At 34.0% G+C, this 21,970-nt stretch overlaps 1 protein-coding gene across 4 annotated transcripts in view; it reads right to left on the bottom strand.

Moving 5' to 3' along the window:
* The window catches only part of PHIP (pleckstrin homology domain interacting protein), a 149,766-nt gene that overhangs the window by 110,231 nt on the left and 17,565 nt on the right, over positions 1–21,970 (bottom strand). For all 4 annotated transcript variants that reach the window (XM_047101820.1, XM_047101817.1, XM_047101816.1 and 1 more), the window contains exon 7: positions 5,657–5,817. In XM_047101820.1, the coding sequence (XP_046957776.1) occupies positions 5,657–5,817 (161 nt within the window). The remainder of the gene's footprint in view (positions 1–5,656; positions 5,818–21,970) is intronic.

Genomic DNA, 21,970 nt, shown 5'->3' with positions numbered 1-21,970 from the left:
TAAATAAACATTGAACAGAGACCTGCTAATAAAGGAGTTAGTCATGGGAATATTTTGGAAAAAACAATTCAATGCAAAGGGAATAGGTACTACAAAGGCTCTAAGCCATAAATGGGCTTTGCAAGTGTGAAGTACAGAAAAAGACCAGTGTAAAAGGAGGATACAAGAAAGGAATCAGTCTTACAGACATCTGTATAGATCTCCCCTAACAGATTCTAAGTTTCTTACAAGAAAGAACATTATTCATTTTTATACCTCTGACTGGTTGATTCATTCATCATTTGTTCCACCCCTAATGTATGCACAAGATACTCTGAGGCATTAAAGATCTAAAAAGGTTCAAGAAAAAAACCTTTGATATTAAGTTCATAACTTAAAAGAGACATCTAAACAAATTCATTGCAACATAACAGAAAAATACAATGGAAGTATGCAGTTCAGTGATAGTACTCCACATTCAGAAAACGATTTTTTTTTAACTGTTAAACTTTTTGAAGAATGGTCTGCGTTAAGTCTCTTCCATTCTTCAATTCCCAGTCCCTCTTCAGTGCACTGCAATCTTACTCCTATTCCCAATACTAAATTAAAACTGTTTTTTGTCAAGGTCATTAATGGTCTTGACAACCAAAAAATGCCTTTCAGTTCTAATTTACTTTAGGTTTCCATCTTTCATAAAATATTAATCCTTTGGCTTTTAAGACACCATTTCTTTTATTTTTCTCTGGCCTCTTAAGCAGCTCTCAGTCTCAATTATTGACTCCTCTCCTTTTCTTTCACCTGTTTTAAAAGTTAAAGTTTCAGCCTTAGGTTACATACATATGAGGTAATACAATCAATTTCCATATTCAATGATTCCCAAGCTGAATCTTCTAGCCTTAATCTTTTTCCTGAGCTCCCAATGCCTCTTGAACATTTCTATTTGGCTATATGGGTAAGTATCTCAAATTCAACATGCCCACCTTCACAAACTTCACTTAAATCCCTACCACAGTAAATGATAGGACTTTCTATCCAGTCACATAAGTTAAAAACACGTGATCCCATACTCTTCCCACTCAATTCTTCCCTATATTCAAATGAAGCTCTTAAATCCTACAGATATTTTTAATCTGTTAATTCCATCCCTAATTTCACTGTGACTCTGTTCAAGCCTTATGATTTCTTTCATGGATCAATGCCAGAACCTTTTCACCAATTTCTCCATATAGACTCTGTTTCTTTCAATCCATCCTTACAATGCCAAGAGATTGTTAAAAAGAGAAATTATACTCACTCTTCTGTCAAAATCTGTCATTTTCTCTCCTTTGCCTTCAGGAAAGAAACCCACTCCCCTTCATACATCATCAAAAGGATCTTGATGATTTTGTCTCCCACTAATATCTCCAGCCCTTGTTTAAATGATTATCTATATTTATTCTTTGCCATATCTAACAATACACAACTGCCTGTTACATTCTTCTAAGGTTTATAAATGCCTTTCCCTAAGTTGCAATATCCAGCTAAATTCAGCTGAGGTGTTACCCCTAGTGTTTCCCTTACCATCTTCTACAACACACTGCATTAGATACCTCTCCCTCTATGACACTTCAGTATCTTATATAGCCTCTTTCAAGTTTCTTATCAATTGTATCAATATTGTCTGTTGACTACTGATGAACTTTCCAGGGACAGATACTCTTTCATTTCTAGATACTAAGTGTCTGGAAGAGTGTCTGGCTGTAACCTACAGCATTTATGGAAGTATTTTATGCCCTTTTGCCTTAATTTGAAAAGAGAGATATATTTTTCTTCTATAAAGGGGAAGGGAAGAATATTTTTATATGGTTCTCAACATACTTTGTGTATTATGAGTGAATAGCTTACTCCTGAGAAAATTCATTAACTCTGCTTTTCTTTGGTAAATATTATTTAAGGAAATGATTCTAAAACCAAGTAAAACAACTTACAAACTAAGAGAATTAGGAAGCAAGTCTGACTTGGTAGTAATGCTGTCTCCCTCTCTGGGTTCTTATCATTATTCTACTGGGAAATATCTGTTACAACATTCTAGTACAAAATATTTGTAAATTTTCCTATTATAGAATTTCTCTTATTAAAGTGATTTCATTTTTGTTCTTGTATAGAATTTACAAATAAGATTTTAGTAAGAAAATGAAATGGATAAAATTTAAATCTATCTATAAAATCGACAGCAGTAGGTAAAACTTAATGATTGCTTACTGTAGAGCTTGTTCTACACTGATTACATGCATTATTTCATGTAATCATATAAAAATCTTCTGGGGTTGGTATTATTATTGTCTATTTCCCCTCCCTCCTTTTTTTTAGAGATGAGAAAACTAGAGATTAAAGTGATGAGGTAATCTGTCCAAATTACACTGCTAGGAAGTGGTAAAGCTGTAAAGCTGCTAGGAAGGGGGTAAAGTGGTAAAGCACCCCCTAATGCCAAAGTTGACGCCCTTAAACACAGTGCTATCTATTTTGTCCCTAGCTATGTCTACTGAGAAAGGACTCAAGAGAATATGTCGTCCCTTGGACAAAAACTTTCAAATACATCTACACAAGAACTTTAGGAATAAATATGTAAGGTCTTAAGATACCAAATACATAAAAAGATAAAACTGAGTTGATCTATTACTGAACCGTTGTTCCAATAAATAACAACAGTGTGCTCTCTCACAGGAATGTCTCATTGGTCAATCATGATATCTACTATCCTAAAGCTTTATCCCATCAGTTTTCAAGACTGATTTTCAAAAGTCAGTCAGTGGCTAGTGTGTTTCAGTGGGATGAGCAGCCATCCTACTTTATGAAGTTAATATGAACAGTGAACACATATGTACCACATTGCCACTTGAGGTGGGAATTATAAAAATACAAGGAAATTTTAAATAAGAGTACTCTCATACCTTTTATTTCTTATCACATAGTAACATTTTGGACTCTATAACTGCAAATCACCAGTACAAAATTACAGTACTATGAGTTTGGCCCAACTAGCAAATTATATCACATACATAAAACATCAACAATTTTAGGCTCTGGTAAGACCATATAAAATAACATAAACATTATTTCCCTCCCTTTAAGTATGTGTCCTCAACTGTAGAAAAATCATCAAAAACAGCTTTTTTTTTTTTAAATGTTTATTTTTGAGAGAGAGAGACAGAATTGCGAGTGGGCGAAGGGCAGAGAGAGAGGGAGACAGAATCCAAAGCAGGGTCCAGGCTGGCTCTGAGCTGTCAGCACAGAGCCCAACACAGGGCTTGAATTCACCAGGTGTGAGATCATGACCTGAGCTGAAGTCGGAAGCATAACCACTGACTGAGCCACTCAGGAGCCCCAAAAAACAGCTTCTTCTTCACACAGCATTCCTTCTCCCCAAATCTAGAACAGGAGCTGCATGCAGATTTTTTCCCTACAGGGCCACTAATTATCTTAGGCTTTGTAACCATAAATACTCAAACATGCCAGCCTCTGTCATAATTACTCAATTCTGCCATTTGGTAGTGCAAAAGCAAGCATAGGCAACATGTAAACAACTAAGCATGCTTGTGTTGGAATAAAATTTTATTTGCAAAAACAGGTAGAAGGCTGGATTTGACCCACAGAAGTAGTTTGTTACCCCTTAAGTTCAAAGAGCTGCTCTTCCAAACTTCTTACCTACCACTCTACCAAACTCATGAGATAGCATCAGCACATTATTGCACTGCATTTTCCTGCAAAAAAATTCTAGATTATGTACCTAAATCAAATTAAAATACACATAATGCGTCATAAACTACAAAAACAAATGCTTACCACCCTATCATTTTTAAAGAAAGAATCCCCACAAGGTATTTTACTAACATTAAAAATTAAGTTATATATTTTTAATTTTTTTTATTTTTACTTTTTTTACATTTATTTATTTTTGAGAAATACAGTGAGACAAAGCGTGAGTGTGAGAGGGGCAGAGAGACAAGGAGATACAGAATCTGAAGCAGGCTCCAGGCTCTGAGCAAGCGGTCAGCACAGAGCCCGACATGGGGCTCAAACCCACAAATTGTGAGATCATGACCTGAGCCAAAGTCGGATGCTCAACCAACTGAGCCACCCAGGCGCCCCAAGTTATATATTTTTATAGCCTCAATGCAATGGCATTAACTTTATACTCACCAAAATGAAGTACAAACACAACATAATGCTTCTTTCTCATAATTTCAGCTTATTACTTTTTTCAAAGAATCCTTTTAAACATGACAAATGTGAAATTTACTTTGTTTTGAGAACTGAATTTAAATATTAGTATACTGAGCCTGAAAAAGCTAAATGTGATTCCCCATTACCATTTGAAAGCAAATTACTGTTGTAGGTATATCAAGCACTTGGGCGAATTTATAGATACCGGTTCTCCACTTTGAAAATAATGACCTGTCAGAAAATTTCGCTTTTATTTTGCTTCACAGAGAACAATGGGGAAAGGTGCAAAAGAAGGTGAAAGAGAATACTAATCTAAGAAATGATCTGAAAATGCCTGAGTAGATTAGAACCAGGGAAAAGATATGTATGGAAATCCTTTCCCACATCCTGCTGTTTAAGCAAACATTTTACAGATGACTGGGTGTATGGGTAGAGAAGAAGAAGATATAAGTAAATCTTATTTTACAGGCACATTTACTTAAAAGAGGAATCTGGGGGTGCCTGGGTGGCTCAGTTGGTTAAGCATCTGAATTCAGCTCCAGTCATGAGCTCGCAGTCCCTGAAATGGAGCCCTGTGTCGAGCCCCGTATCAGGCTCTGTGCTGACAGCTCAGACCCTGGAGCCTCCTTTGGATTCTGTGTCTCCCTCTCTTTCTGCCCCTCCCCCCACCTGCATGCTCACTCTCTCTCCTTCTCACTCTCTAAAATAAGTAAACATTAAAAAAAGAAGAATCTGTAATTGTCCCAAACTGTATAAAATTCTCAGCTGCTCTCCAAAGACAGAGATAGGAATTTCTATTTTAACTTCCATTTCCTATTTCCTTACTTCAAAGAAAATTAAGGGCTTTGTGAATGAATGCATACCTTCAGCCCACAGGGTAGTATTTAATTATAAGAACAGTGTAATAACTATTACCCTTAATGGATATAATAAAGCAACTAAAAATAAAAATATTTCCAAAAGTAATTTTCTAAGTTAAAGCTGAAAAGCTGCTTTTCTCCATTAACAAGCTAAAAGAAACAACAGCAAATAAACCCAAAGAGCCTCTTTAAACACAACATCAGATACACTGAAGAAATGAGGTGCTAAGGATAATATAAAAAGATACATTTAATAGTCTCTTCTAATTTGCTTAACACACTTTAGAAATGCCCCTGTATACAATTTAGATTATTATATGACATTTTATAAAATGTCCAACTGCAAATTTGATATAATGCTCAGAATTACATTTATCCATAATGTAGCACTATCATATAGCTGTGCATGTATTACAACATGTCCTTTAGGAACTTTCCAAACCTGGATCAAGTTCAACTTCAAGTAATATCTTTTATTATAGTAAGCTAAATTACCTGAATATTCAGTTTTTCATTAAAAGAAAAAAATCAAAAGCTCTATTTCAAGTTCAACTATAAGCAGTGTTTCTTCAATGCCTTATATGAATTAAGATAATACTTCAAAAATTACTTACAGTAAATATCCGTCTGCCAGTTCTATCAAAAGTTACACAGTAGACAGATGACAAGTGTCCAAGAATTCGCTTATGCATTTTCATGTGCTGATAGACTGCCGTTGGAACAAGTCGCTCAAGCCTGTATTTCCCATTCAGCTTCCGTGAAAACAAAGTATCCGCTACCAAGAAAAAGGGGAAATAGGAGTGTAATTCAGAAATTCATTTTCTCAATTACCATCTTTCAAGAATTCACATACTCCAACTTCTCATATGTTGGTAAAAATAAAGACACTTTTTCTAATGCATATGGTTCCTAGTTAAAATTCCCTAAAATAGTCAAGAAAAACACATTATTTCACCAGAAGTAAGTCAGGCGCTATTGTCCTCATTTTACAAACAAGCAAAGTCAGTTTATGACTGTCTGAAGTCACAAAATAAGAAAGACATGAAGCTAGGATTAAATTTAGACTTCTTTATTCTCTGGCTAGTACTCAAAAACTTTGCATAAATGAAGAGTGAGGAATAATATATTGCATTATTTTAAGAAATAATTAAACTGGGGATCTTGCCAAACACCTGCATAATGATTCCCTCTCTAGAACCTATTAGCTCTATTTTTCAACTCATCCATTTTAACCATCTTTCATGATATGTCTGAAATTTATCTTCTGCCCAGAGCCTGATGTGCTGACTCCAGCCCAAAATGTTATCTTCTAACTAAATCACTACTGTATTTTCTATTCTGATAATTATGGACAAAGACAATGCTCAATAAATACATTCTGACTAATCTGCAGGGATGTTATTTCAACGATAGATTCCCTTTAATACACTTTTTAAAATTATTTTAATATATGACTTTTTATTTCTGACTATGACTGCCATCTACTTTAGATAAACACTGCAGCTTCTTACTTGAATTTGGTCCCAAAGAAAATTTAAATATACATACAAAATACTATTTAACCTAGATTCAGAGCCTAGCAATTATATCCTAAAGTTGATGAAATACAAGTATATTGGTGTATCATAAAAAAAAAAAATCAGTATTATTTTATTTATGTACAACAAATGTTTGCCTCACACTCCATTTAAAAGCAAAAATCAATCTTGGGGACTTACGAAGAGAAATGTAGAAAAATGCTTTGTATGATATGTCAAAGAATAACTACATATTTACATGTTCTTTTACTACATCAATTATTTTATATTCTAAGAGTGTACCTTTTGCTGTTAGCACATAAGCTCTATGCTACAATCTATTTTAACATCTGGGATATCTGAGATAAGCTTTGACAGTTGTGAATTAGCATATTTAGGCTTCAGCTACTTATACAACAACAGTAATTCATTAATTTTCTAATAAACCTGACACATTTTTCCTTATGCACAGAAATAGCCTGGTAAAAGACATCCTCTAGTGCTTTGGTTCAAATAGCCTGGTAAAAGACATCCTCTAGTGCTTTGGTTCAAAATCCACCAGACATCAAATGTCCTGATGATAAAGGAGAACTCAAAATGATCTTATCCAAACACTAAGATCAATGACATCCCAAACTTACCTGTCTATTTTATAAGAAAGTCAGTGATGACAAAAAACACAAATGCTGACAGTGTTACTAAGATGTAATTTAATTCCCGCTAACCAAAATTTACAATATTTTCAAAATCACAAATTTTATTGAGGTATTTAACACCTTTCAGGCATAAAAATATGATTATTGGAGATAATTACAATATCAAAACTATTATTTTAAGGATGATCAGGCATATGCATGTCAAAATTTGTAAAAATAAATTCATTATAAAGACCATTTAAAAATCGAGTTAATGAAGTATTTTCTAAGCAAAAAATCCTTGCCCTAAGTAAAGAAAAATGTTGTTTGTCTCTTAAACATAGTTTTTTTACTGAATCTTTCTAAATTGGGATTAAATCTTTATTTTCATTTTAGGAGGCTAAAAAAAGAATATCTCTTTCTTTTTTTTTTTTTTTAAACGTTTATTTATTTTTGAGACAGAGAGAGACAGAGCATGAATGGGGGAGGGTCAGAGAGAGAGGGAGACACAGAATCGGAAACAGGCTCCAGGCTCCGAGCTGTCAGCACAGAGCCCGACGCGGGGTTCGAACTCACGGACCGCGAGATCATGACCTGAGCCGAAGTCAGCCGCTTAACCGACTGAGCCACCCAGGCGCCCCAAGAATATCTCTTTCAAAAAGCTACTTTACAATTAACTTTTCAAGTAAAACTTATCAGAAACAATATATTTAAGTAAAATATATTTACAGTTAAAACTATATTCTACGCTACCTTTTGTTATGCTTGGCTACCAATTAACTATTTTAGCCAAGTCCTTAGATTTCAGACAAATTACAAACTTTGTGCAACAGTAACTAAAAGATAACCTATGCAGAACAGTCTGTAGAATTAGCAGGTAATAAGATGATGGTTCAAACTTGATACAGGGAGTTAGAGAAGAAAATTTAAGTATGGTTCAATAGTTGAAGTTAACCTGAGGAGGCTGAATTTGAAGACCTGACCAAATTAAATAGGTAAAAAATTTTACAAAGGTAGAGAGAAGGATTTTCTAGGACTCCCATTCAATGAATTCAACATTTTCTTTTACTATACCATTTGCATAATGTCTATCTCCCTTATCTGATCTTAAGTACCCTAAGGAAAGAAATTCTTACTCATATTTCCCACAACTGAGTATAGAGCCTTTAAATAAAAAAGTATATAAATGAATCTTAGTTAATAACATACACATGATGGTCAATTTAATCTGTAGTTTTATGACAAAAAGGCAAATGGCAATTATTCACTTTCTAAAGAAACTGTTAATAGACTAATTGGATTTCTGAGTAATAAGGAAATGTCTCTTGGATTATAGAAACTCCTTAAATTTTATTAAACTAGAACATTAATTTTTAAAATGAGCATGGTTAAACAGATATAAGGGGTCACAAAGGAGTAAGTTCCTTATATGACATTATTATAAATCAAGTAACATATAGGACTTGGTTTGAAAGTACATTTATTTTCCTAAGTATGGTGATGGGAAATATTCTTAAATTAAGCCTGCCAAAGCAAATTTCTATCTTCCTTCACTTGGCAAATTCTTTCTTACCCTCTAAGGCCAATTAAAATGTCACCTCTTCTAGTAAGACTGTAGTGAATTTCAAAAGCAACCTAACTGGTCACCTTATAATATCACTCCTATTCAAAACTACAACAATGCTCATTTCATTCAGAATAAACATCAAATTCCTACACCAAGCCTATCAAGGCGATGCATGATCTTGTCTCTCATTACCTCTCTGATTTCACTTGCTACTTGAAACCCTTTACTTGGTTTACTCCAGCCACTCTATGCTCCCCCATTCTCCCAACACAGGAGGCATGCTCTTAATGTAGGGTTTCTGCACTGGCTGTTCCCTTTGGCTAGAATACACTGCCCCCATACAGCTAATGCCTTGACCTTCTCCAAGTCTTTTCTCAGATTTCTGTCACTTCCCAATGAAGCCTAATCTGATCAGTCCATTGAAAATTGCAATTCATTCCCTATCACAACCCACAACTACTCCTGGTCATCCTTTATTTAGCTCTATATTTGTTCTTTTTCCATCAGTTATCAGCTGATGGTATACATTTATTAGCTTATTATGTTCAATGTTTATTTCTTGCCTCCCCAAACTACAACTTATATAACAAGCTCCATATGTGCCAGATTTTTGTCTTTTTTGTCCTTGTATTACCTAAAAGCTGACAATGCTACCTAGAGCTATAGCATAGAGCTGACAATGATGGCTGGCACTTAGTAGATGATCACTATATATTTGGTAAATTCAATGAACAAATTACATATAAATATATAATAAGATTATTATCTTATTAGATAATAAATTATCTTATTAGATAATAAGATAATTAGGCTTAAGGAATAAAACAAAAATGGAGGATTTGTCAAACTGATCACATATCCAAAATATCTCTAAATAGTTCTTCATTTCAACTTCTCTGCTAAATGGATTTAATTTGGAGGGAAAGAGAAAACTAAACATATATTACTCAAATTCCTAAGTAAACAGACCAGCAAATAAAATAAACATTCAGAAATCACTGTTAAACATTTGAAATATCAGTCTCTTAAAGTGTGAAGAGAGAAAAGAAACAAAATGGTGAAAACCCCCACCTGTACCAAATCATTCAGAACAGTCGTTGAAACAAAGTCTATGTGCACAAGCCTACAGAACTATTAGAGATAAACAAAAGGCCCACAAATTTTTAATGTTAGATATAAATACATACATATCTAACCTGTGGGCTCATGTTCATTACTTCTGTAAGTATAAGGATGATAAATCAAATCTCCCCACAGGTCACTTTTCCCCAGTTTATACCTAGTTATTTTTGAAGAATTGATTCATTTCTCTAATCATAATACTATGGGTATTCAGTGCAGAAAATAAGAGCACAAATGAAAGAAGAAAAATCCATGATTCTAACACCTAAAGCAGTCACTTCTAAAATTTTGCAAAGATTTCCCTCATAAACAGCATTTTAACAGCTATGCTATATTCCTTAATGAAGTAAGATTAACCTTTAAGTTTGACAGACTCGTGTTCAAACTTCATACCGTGGGGACTTTAAGCAAGTGATTTTATCTCAATTTCAATTTCTCCAGTTATATTTCTAGAAACATCTTCCACAATATACTTGACTTTCATGTTATGTTGTTCTTTCATCTCACAATTTCACAATTTTCAGTATATTTCCCTTTTTAAAATAATTTTTTCTACTCATTTAATATGAAGAGTTCTCCTAACCAGCCAATAATACAACAAATATCCACTTACATTTTCTTTTACTTCTCTGCGGTTTAAATTTCTTACTTAACTCCTTAATTTATCTGGAGTTTTAGTATATACAGAAGTGAGTCTCTAAAGACATTTATTCTACCCCAAATAATCATTTGTTCCAGACTTTTCATTTATGAATCCTTCTCTCTATTAAAAATTGTGATTAAATTATCTTACATATGTATATCTGTGCCAGATCACTGACCACATGTCTATTTATATGCCAGTACCAAAAATTTAATTTTGTAACTAATAATGTTTTAGTATTTATCTGGCTATTCATCACTATGCATCCATTTTTAAATGTCTTAGTCTTGATTATTATCCAATTTGAGGATCACTGATAAGTTAAAAAAAATCCATTTGTTGGGAATGTAAGGATAATTTCATTACCTTATAAACAACTGACATCTTTCTATCTAGGAACATGATGCTCTTTTCCTATACCTGGGACCAAGTTTTCAATACAGATGATTTTAAGAAAAGATAAACATAATCAAAGTAACCTTACGATTTTCCTCACTATACAAATCTGGACCATCTGAACCAACTTCCTGGGAAATCTGTATACAAATCTGTACTATTTGAACCAAGTTTTGTAAGGAAACACTGGGTAGCTGCCAGGAAAGAGCATCTGCAATAACCTCAGTAGCTATGATTTTGAGGACACTGGAAAAATACATGATAAAATCTCTGCAAACAAAAAAGAACTGAAATAGAAATACTATCATTTCCCTCCAAAATGTTTAGAATTTTTTCTCCTTCTGCTAAGTACTTTTAAAATGGAGAAGAACACATCGTGGAATTGCAATAAATTATCCAAGATCAAAAGTAACCATTGCTGGGTGCCTCAGTGGGTTAAGTGTCCAACTCTTTGATTTTGGCTCATATCATGATCTGTTTGCAAGATCAAGCCCCACCCACATGAGGCTCTGGACTGACAGCATGGGGCCTGCTTGGGATTCTCTCTCCCTCTTTCTGTACCTCCCCCACTCATGCTCACTCTCCTTTTCCCTCCCTCTCTCTCTCAAAATAAATGATAAAAACCTTAAAAAAAAAAAAAAGTAAAACTGCTTAAAAAAAAGAGTTGGGGAAAAAAATTTTAATTACTATGAATTAACAAAAATGCAGAGGTTATAACATTTTTCTGGGTTTTGCTGTTTTTTCTTAACAAAGAACAATATAACATGCTGTACAATGTAGATCTACTCCAGTGAAGGAAAACTGTTTTCCCTTAACAATCTAAACTAGTATAACTAGTGTTTGCAACTTCTGCCAGCTCATGAAAGCAGAGTCCTGCTGGTGCCATAATGAATGCAAGGAGAAGCATGTGGCTGTAGATTCCAAAACCCAGAGAATTTTTATGACAATAGATGAAGAAGCAAAGGAAAGACAGAATATGTAATTCAGCAGGTATCTCAGTGTAACCTGGGATCTTTTCTTATACAGAGAAAGGGGTACTCAGATAAAAAACCTCAGGGTACTTTATAAGAAGAATAACTGATTTTTACTAAATTTATTTTTGTACTATATTTTGACTAATTTTATTCTGTGATTCTGGTTAAAAAAACACTTTGGGGTGCCTGGGTGGCTCAGCTGGTTGAACATCCGACTCTTGAGTTCAAGTTAGGTTGTGGTCTCATGGTTTGTGGGATTGGATTCAGGCCCGTGTTAGGATCTGTGCTGACAGCACAAAACCTGTTTGGTATTCTCTCTCCCTCTCTCAAAATAAATAAACCTAAAAACAAAACAAAACAAAAATCTTGGAAACCTCCCAGAGTTTCTGTAAATAAAATGCAAAATATTATAACTTATAATTAATAACCACATAAACAATTCTTAAATTAAAGTAGAAAAGAGTGACTTCTGGATAATCAGTACCAAGGTTTCATTTTAACCTCCATTATCTGTGTTAATAAAGGCTTTCTAAATGTAAAATTAGGAACTCATAACTATAAAACAAGAATTTGGAAACCTATAAAACTAAACTTGAGTGAACTACAAAACTGGTAATAAACATGTAAGCAAGACCACATGAAAACAAATTCCAAACTGCTTTATTGCTAGATGATAACTAGTTTTCCTAACAAAATAATGCTATATCCATGACCAGGCACTTACAGAATAATTACTATAGAAAACACCCTGCAAGTTCAAAAAGTTGCCTATGAGTGTGTTGGTGATTTCAAAATTTTCATTAGATAAATGTGTGGTGTAAGGTATTTGATAAGGCATAAAATTACATAAAATTTTATTCATTTTAAAGAACCACAAAAATGTTCTAATGAAAAGAAGATATGACTATGGGGTCACAAAAAAATAGCTATATGAATCTCTAAAAGAGAAGTTATGCTAAAGCCAGGAATCAAACACCTTGAGAAAATGGCTGTGATGAGGAAAAAGTCACCAAGGCTTAGAGCTAGAGACTTCAAGAATCCAATGATTGGAGTGCCTGGGAGGCTCAGTCGGTTAAGTGTCCGACTTCAACTCAGGTTGTGATCTCATGGTTCACAAGTTCGAGCCCCACATCAAGCTCTGTGCTGACAGCTCAGAGCCTGGAGCCTGCTTTAGATTCTGTGTCTCCCTCTCTCTCTGCCCCTCCCCCACTTGCACTGTTTCACTCTCAAAAATAAATAAATGTTAAAAAAAATTTTTAAAAAATCTAATGACAGAAAAAGTCTTATCTGCTTCAAATAATGTGGGTAAATGTCAAAATACAATACAATTACTAAAGTGGGGATAAAAATGGCTACAGAACACTATTATGAAATAACAGTTTGGAAAATAATGGCTAATATTTACTGAGTGCTTTAGTACATGCCAGGCATCTTACATTGATTCTCATTTAATCTCACCCGTCTTTTACGGCAGATACTATTATCTCCAAGAAGGGGATATTCCTTACCAGTAAGGAAACTGAAAGCTAAAATTTAACTTTCCCAGAGGTGAAGTCCAAGGTTGAATTCAGGCATCTACTCCCAAGAGCGCACTCTTACCATGGTGGTTAGGTAAACAAATATTAGAAAAAAAAAAATGAAAGGAAATATGCCAAAGCAGTAATAGCAGTTAACCAGTGAGACTGACTGCTTTTTGAACTGTTCTCTGATTTCCAAGTTTCCTCTACTGATTATTTCCTCTATTCATTCTGATTAATTTTAATTAAATAAAGTATAGCTCAGTCTGTCTCAAGGAACTCAAAAGAGCAATATGACAAATCTAAACTGTCTGAAGAGATTAAATTCAAAACCTGAGAAAAACACGCCCAAGGATAAAGATGCAAAGCATTTAAATTTATTTAAGCATAAAAAAAGAACCCTTAAGACTAAGCATACCAAAGCATCAGAATTGTATACTATAAAACAGACAATAACCACTGTCTATATGACAATGGATTGAATAAGACTACAAAGAATTTACACCTGGTTTGATTCAAAAGCCATAAAATAATACAAAGCACCATTAATTTTGTTTGTAAGTTTTGTTTCTAAAATCTTTCCCAATAAAATTTTAAAGTAAAAGAGAAATATATCAAAGACAGTGTAGGTTCAATTTTATTTGGGAAGGAATCCTGTAAGAAGGAACTTTTAACAGTTAATTCACCATAGAGCCACGATTGATAAGCTTGCCACAATTCTCCTGAGGTTACTAATATAGACATTAGTAGGGAATAACAACCAAATGTTCGTAATTTGAGGGCCACAGATAATCTGGAAAATAATTCAACACAGATTGGCTTATTTCTACATCATCATCTGATCTTTGTATCATTCTGCACCAGTAACTAGCAACTAACCAACACGAGAACAAGGCAAATAAATCACCGTTAACTATAATGAACAAAATTCCCAACTTTAGTTTTATAGTAAAAGGGGTCTGTAACATTACAAGGACAATCCTGTAAACAGCTTTTGGTCCACAAAAAAGGAAAGAGAGAATAGAAAAGTATAATAATCACCTGGGCAACACAGCACCCAGGAGAGCTTCTCTCTTTATTTTACTACTCTAACTAAAATAATTAGTATGCACAGTAGCTACCCTCCAAATCTCTACATAGTCAATTTGGTGTTTAGTTGTACCTCCCATATGAAAGACATCATGTTTTTAAGATTTAGCAGATACCACAAAGACAAGTAAGCTCTAAAAAGGAGAGCACAAATACTAAAATAAAATACAGAAAGTAAAGAGATGATTCCAAGAGTTAAGCAAAAAAATCTCATGAACCAAGTACATAAGCACAAACAAAACAAACCCCCAAAACAGACATTACAATTACAAGGATTCAAATTTACTAGAATTGTAAAATTACTAGATTTGTATTATTCTTCCTCCTCTTTTCTTTCTTGGAAACTAGTCTGATGGTATTTCAACCATAAAACTTTTAAATGTTTTTATAGTAATTTTAATAAAAATTCATTTTTTTAAAGCTATATAGTTTTATGCCAAACATTTTAATCATTTAATTTTAAATTAACAAACATTTATATAGCACCTATATGGGCCAAGTATGGACTAAGGGATGTAACAGAGAAAGAAAACACACAGTACTTACCCTCATGAAGACTGTAGTCTAGCAGGGAAGACAGACGTGAAACAAGGACTTAGAACAAGAAGTGTCAGCAAAACAAAAAAAAGGTTCAGAAAAACCTTAAAATATACAGCAGAGGGCCCTAAATATATGGCAGGGGAGGGAAGGGGTTGCATATCAGTGAGTCAGGCTTTTCTGAAAAACCGACATTTAAACTAAGACCTGAAAGTGGAACAAAGAATGTTGGTGGGAAGGGAGCATATTCTAGGTTGAGGCAAGAGCATGTGCAATGGTCTGAGGCTGGAAAGAACATGGCACTCAAACTATATAAGGAAGTAGGTATGGCTAGCACACAGAGCACACTGGGGAAAGTGTCAAGTGAAGAGATGGGAAGGTAGGGCACAGACTCCAGAATGCTTTATAAGCTATGGTAAGGCATTCTGGACTATTTCCCCCAAATTAGGAAGTTAAAGGTTATTAAGGAGAAAGAAGTGGGAATAACATAAGATTTGCTTTGGGATAACCGATTGCCATTTTATCTCTTGACCACAATGAGAACAGATCACAAGGAATATGGCTAAAAGCAAAAGTTGATTTTGCAAAAGAAATCAAAGGGCTCAAAAAACAAAATTTCATTTTAAACTAGAATGTAATCAGTTTGCCAACAAGACTGTTAATAATACTTTCTCAAGGAATTGAATTATTTTCTCTCAAATTAAGTTATTTATATGGAAAGAGATAAACTTGAAACAACATACCATGTTTTAATCTTTCTAAAGTTCACATTCTGAATTCAAAGGCTCCTATACCCAAATCAATAAATGGACACAAGTGGTACAAGGCTAATGCATAAAGAATTTCAGAGAAGGCAAAACGGTGCTAAATAAATGTGACATAAAGTTAAATGCATATTTCAGAAAAACACAACCAGGGATAACTGACTTGGTCACTACCTCTTCTTTTTTTCAGCTTCTTTGATAAAGTTGGGGTATCTTGCAATGTTGTTATGAAAAGCAAATGAGACAACATGTTCTATAAACTCAAAGGTATTATATACTACCACAATATTGACTTTGAACAATCAAATCTTCATGTTATAAAATTAAATCTTACTAACCACGGTTTTTCTTTTACTTTTTAAAAGACTTTATGGGACATCATTTTTTCCCCTTCATCTTCCTTATGGAGCTGAACAAACTGCTGCTCTCTTCATATAAATATCTATTCAGCCTGATCATGGATTTCCTAGTTTCAAGATGTCTAGGAAGATGTTCAATTCCTTGCCTTTTTTTTTTTTTGGTTTAAAATTTTTAATGTTATTTTTATTTTAATTTTTAAAATGTTTATTTTTGAGAGAGTGAGCAAGCGAGTAGGGAGGGTCAGAGAGAGAGGGAGACACAGAATCTGAAGCAGACTCCAGGCTCTGAGCTGTCAGCACAGAGCCTGACATGGGGCTCGAACTCACAAGCTGTGAGGTCGTGAGCTGTGAGATCATGACCTGAGCCAAAGTCAGACATTTAACGGACTGAGCCACCCAGGCGCCCCTAAAAAAAATTTTTTTAATGTTTATTTCTGTGAGAGAAAGAGACATTGCAAGCGGGGAAGGGACAGAGAGAGAGAGGGGGGAAGACATGGAACCTGAAGCAGGCTCCAGGCTCCAAGCCGTCAGCACAGAGCCCAATGCGGGGTTTGAACTCGTGGACTGTGAGACCATCACCTGAGCCGAAGTCAGACACTCAACCCACTGAGCCACCTAGGCGCCCCAGAAAACGTTCAATTCTTAACTTCAAAATTCAAAATAAAAAGTCAGAGACTTTATGAAGAAAATAAGATAATTTGCCTCACTTAAACAGATATGAAATTCAACATCAAAGTAAACAATCTGGAAAAATATGGGACACAAACTAAAAGGGGGTAATGAAAGGCTAGTGCTTCCTAATTACTACTGACACTGCTTGCCAGACATAGTACAACAAGAGGGCAGGGGGCACAGATGATACCTCTCATCACATCTATGACCTTAAAAAGAATTTCTTCTCATTATTAACAAAAGAAAATAAAACACAGCTACAAGAGCAACAATTTGAACTCACCTAAGTAAATGTCATTCTTCAAAGTGTTTCCCCTTTTCTGGTCAATCATAAATTTGAAAAGAAATTTAAGCAAAAGAAAAAAATAAATAATAATGTCTATTTTATATATTTGGCACTTTGGCATAATGAACATTAGCTTTATTTCCCTTAAAACAAAAATGCAATACATCTTAGGAGTCTCTCACAGTTACCTATTCTTAGAAGGCAAAACAAGGAAGTAGAGAGGCTGAGGGAGGAGAGGAAGGGGAGCAAGGAAGAGAATTAAAATAACAAAAACCTGTGCCAAATGGAAATATGAATGTCATTCTGAACTTTTCTTGTCCCACCTCATTCATTAATTACATCAATTACCTACTTCCTCTTCATTTAATATTTACTAATGCTGAGGAATTGGGTCCATAAGGAGCAATAAAATATAATCTTTATCCTCCAGGCCCTAACAGTACAGTAGAAAAAAACAAAGGTAAATAAATATCATTCAAGGGACAGATTAAAAAACAGAAACCAAGACCAAAAAATAAAAATCCAAAAAATATAACTAAGTCAGAAATGATTAAACAACACAAATTATAAAACTAAGATTAGAAAAATAGGAGAAAATGAGTTCTGAAAGAGAAAATGGTTACTGAGAAAATAGGTCAAAATGAATGTATTTAAATAAGTGATGAATAGATGCCTAACTTAGGATAAAGTATGGACTGAGGTAAAAAAGGTACAAAACTTCACAGAATATGAGGTAAAGAATACATGAACAGGAAAGAAACTACAGATTATTATTATAATCTTACAAATTACTGAATTAGATGTCAAATGTTAAATTATATGTTAAATCTTACAGATTTATAACATACAATGTTATTAATACTTATGTAAGAAACATGGTTACATAAGGAAAAACTTAACTCTAACCTCCAGATCTCAGCCCAGTGACAAATTATGTTAAAAAACTACCAACTGTAGAATAAGTCAAATATTGGAAATGTGGCAAAACAGCACAGTAAAAATAGAAGGGGAAAAGACCCTTTGCTTTAAAAGTACTCAAGATTTACTAGCAAAATAATGCATTAAATGAGAATTACACGATGAAAGGGCAAAAAGTTACATTTAGTGTAGTCTACATTGTGCATACATAGTCACTTTGCTATCTCATTTAAGTTTCCAAATTACCATATATGGTAAATTTCACCCCTATTTTACAAATGAGGAAGTTGAGAGGCTAAAAAATTAAATAATTTGCCTAAGGCCACACATCTAGACTAAAGCCGAGTCAAGATTTATAATCTAATTTTAAGCAAATCTTTGCTGCCTTTGCTCAAACTAGTTTTCTCAGAAAAAACTATAAATGTAGATGAGATCTAAAACTTCTTTTCATACAAAAAGCTTCTTAATGTTAACTGCATGTTTGTGTAGCAAGGCTATTTTTCAAGGTAAAGCTTTCCTTACACTCACACAGAATGAGATTTCTCAATACTCCTTATCCTCACCCACCAAAACTGGAACTTTGCAGCAGAAGCAGCAAGTAAAATGACAGAAGCAACAAGTAGAACTACATAGGCAAAACAACAAACAAGATGAGATATGGAAAACCTAAACACAGAAAGTTTACTTGGCTAATATGGTAAATGTCAAAAAATATAAACAGGCAATTAGCAAAAGATTGCTTTACTTACAACCTTTTCCACAAGATAAACATGCATTAAATGAATCCCCAAATTTAACTTTAAAAACAGCTTTAATGTACCTATGTCTCTTCTTTCCAGGTCTCCCTCCACTAATGTCATTTATTATTAAATTATGCCTATTAACATAGGCAAATACAGAGTAAACTATATCTGAAAATAGGCATAATATGGGTACGGAGATTGGAGAAAGCACAATACCTGAGATCATAAGTATGTTTGAAAGTAAATCTGTTATTATGCCTAATACATGATCATGTATCTCTTCTGTAGAAAATGAGTTAGAAGATAATGATAACAGATTAGTAGGACCTTTCTTTTCTTTTATTTCTCTCCCATTAAGAGAGGTTCTAGAGGACTAGAAAGCAGCTGACTGCTTTGGTTCTCCAAATTTGAATTCCAGTTCAATTTTCACAATTTACATCAAGGACTAGGAGATGCAAAGCAGTCGGGATTTATAAAATAGGGTAAAGACACACTGAGATAAGCTCAATACCTGGTTCTTAAATTATACAGGTATGGGTTTTTGACATCTCAAGTGTAATGAACTGATAATTCATTAATAAACCTTAATTTCTTAAAAACCAGCTTCTGAGGTTTTCCCTTAATTCAATGATATCCTTGGACCAAGTCTCTCTCTTGGCTATTCCAACCATCTATTCCAATTTTTACCCCCTATACACTGCTGAATTTTTTGAGTCCCACTCCAGTTCATCAATTACCAACTGCCTCTTCATTTAATGTTTACTAATGCCAAGGAGTTGGGTCTATAAAGAGCAATGAAACATAATCTCTATCCTCCATGTCCTAACAGTATAGTAGAAAAAGAAAAGGAAATAGACACAACTATGTGACAAAAGCTATAGAAGAGGTAAGTATAAGCAGACATTTAAAGTTTAAAGAATGAATAGATATTCATAGAACTAACAAAAAAGAGAGACATTGCAGACAGAAATAAAACGTGCAGAGACAAAGGGTTAAGAGGTTAGCTGACTGTTAAGAACTGCCAAGGAGTTGTACAAAGCTAGAGTACAGGTAGAGGCAAGGAAAAGGCGGGAAGATGGGAAAAGGTCAGCCTTATGAGCAACATTACATGGTTAAAACTATTCAAAGTCAATGAAGGAAAGGAGGCATGACAGGATCACACATGCCTTTTACAACTTTTAGAGTTCTCAACTGGAGACAATTTTGCCCCAGGGACATTTGGGAACATCTGGAGATATTTTTTGGTTGTCACAATTCCAGGGGCAGAAGGTGGGAAATGCTACTAGCATTTACTGGGCACAGGCAGGGATGCTGATACAACACCCTACAATGCACAGGGCAGTAGCCTACAACAAACAATTCTCTGGCCCAAAATATAAACAATGCCAAAGTTACAAAACCTTGATTTAGAGCTAAATCCTAGGGCACAGGAATAAGACTAGAGGCAAGGGATCAAGTAGCCTATAAGTTCAAGGAGAGCAGAGGTCAAGCATGTTCTTATTTATCCTAAAACTCCAGATGCTAGCCCAATGCCAGATATAATGAATGCAGAGAGATTTAGTAATTACTTAGTAAGTGAATGAATGATGTTACAGCTCCAGGCAAGAAGTACCAAGGCCTCAAATGTGGCTATTGCAATGGTAATGAAAAACAGACTCAAGAGATTAGAATAAAATACACATGCCTTATTTACTAAACGAATGTTAAGAAATGAATTAAGAAGTCTAACTCCCAGGCTTGGAATAACAAGTTTCACAGGGTTAGAAGTTCTATTTTACACATTTTAAAGTTTCAGACAAATGTGAAATACTCAAATTGAGAAGTACAAAAGTTTGCATATAGTCTGCAAAAATCTAAGAAAGTAAAATCCAATTTATCACCACACTTATCTTACGTAATCTTCTGAGTTACAAGAGAAAGTTCATTAAAAAAAAACAAAAAAACTTAAATTCCTAAGTGCAGTTTGGTAACCTGGAACAAGAAAAGACAATTAACAGAAAACCTTGGTGAGATATGAATAAGATCTGGTGTTTAGTTAATAATACTGTCCCAATGCTGGTTCTGTAGTTTTGAGAAATGTACCAGGTAATAAGATTACAACATTAGGAAAAACTGCACAGGGTGTATAAAAGGAACTGTGAACTATCTGTGCAACTTTTCAGTAAATATTTATTTCCAAGTTAAAAGTTTATTTTTAAAACTTCTGTATCTCAAATGCTTCAAAATTTAAATATCTAGATGTATATTAAATATTTAAATCCATAGTTTATGAAAAGTTAAAATGTTAAGGTTTTTTCCTTACGTCCCTTTTTACTTGGTAGTACTACATAGATCAAGGAAAGAGCAAAGAAAATCTTTAAAAGTAGCTAGACAGAAAATAGCAAAGAGGAATCAACAAAAGAATTAAGTCAGTACTACAAATGTTCATATTTAAAAAAAAAATCTTCTAACCCATACTCTGTGATAACGTAAAATGATACACCTTATCACCATGCAGGCCAAAAGCTTGATGAACTTTTCTTTCCACTTCCATCCTATTCCCAATTTTGTAGCAGTCACAAAACATTCAAGACTGTCACCAAGGTGAACCAAAAAGAGATGATACTAAACTATGACTATAATAAATAGACTCATTTTTAGTCCAGCTTTTTTTCTTTGGGAACTTAAGAAACTATATGCAAATACGAAAAAACAGGTAAAATTGGCATTATAATAGTTACTTTTTTAAATAAAAAGAACTAGTATTTTCCTGAAAATACAAATGGAAGAAAAAAGCATTCATCTTAACCCTTATGAAATTAAGTCTTTCAGAAAGATACAAAAATTACCAGCTTGGTAATTAATTCTGATACCTGAATATATCAGTTGCATTACTCTGCTGTAACAAAAAACTCAAGACATTTTGGTCATATTCCCTATATCCATGTCAGCAATATTTACTAATCTGACCATGAGACTTAATACCAATTTTCTTGAATAGCCAAATGCTACGACTTGAAAGTTTAGCTTACTGAAAATAAGACAGCATAATGGAGTCAGGCTGGTTTCATGACTCACTAAATGTGTAACCTTGGTCAAAATGCCGACGTTTTCCATGCCTCAATTTCCTTCTCTATAAAGTAAGAACAGTTCCTCCTATAGGCCATTTAGGTTTTAAAAGAGAATATAAATGAAAAATGCTTTGAGTAC

This window comes from Lynx rufus, unplaced genomic scaffold (genome assembly GCF_022079265.1).
Source record: "Lynx rufus isolate CCGP_SWC_20201006 ecotype Redwood Valley unplaced genomic scaffold, mLynRuf1.p SCAF_6, whole genome shotgun sequence".
In the NCBI taxonomy this organism is placed as follows: domain Eukaryota; kingdom Metazoa; phylum Chordata; class Mammalia; order Carnivora; family Felidae; genus Lynx; species Lynx rufus.
Note: the sequence above shows the minus strand (reverse complement) of the source record. Positions and strands in the feature narration are given on the sequence as shown.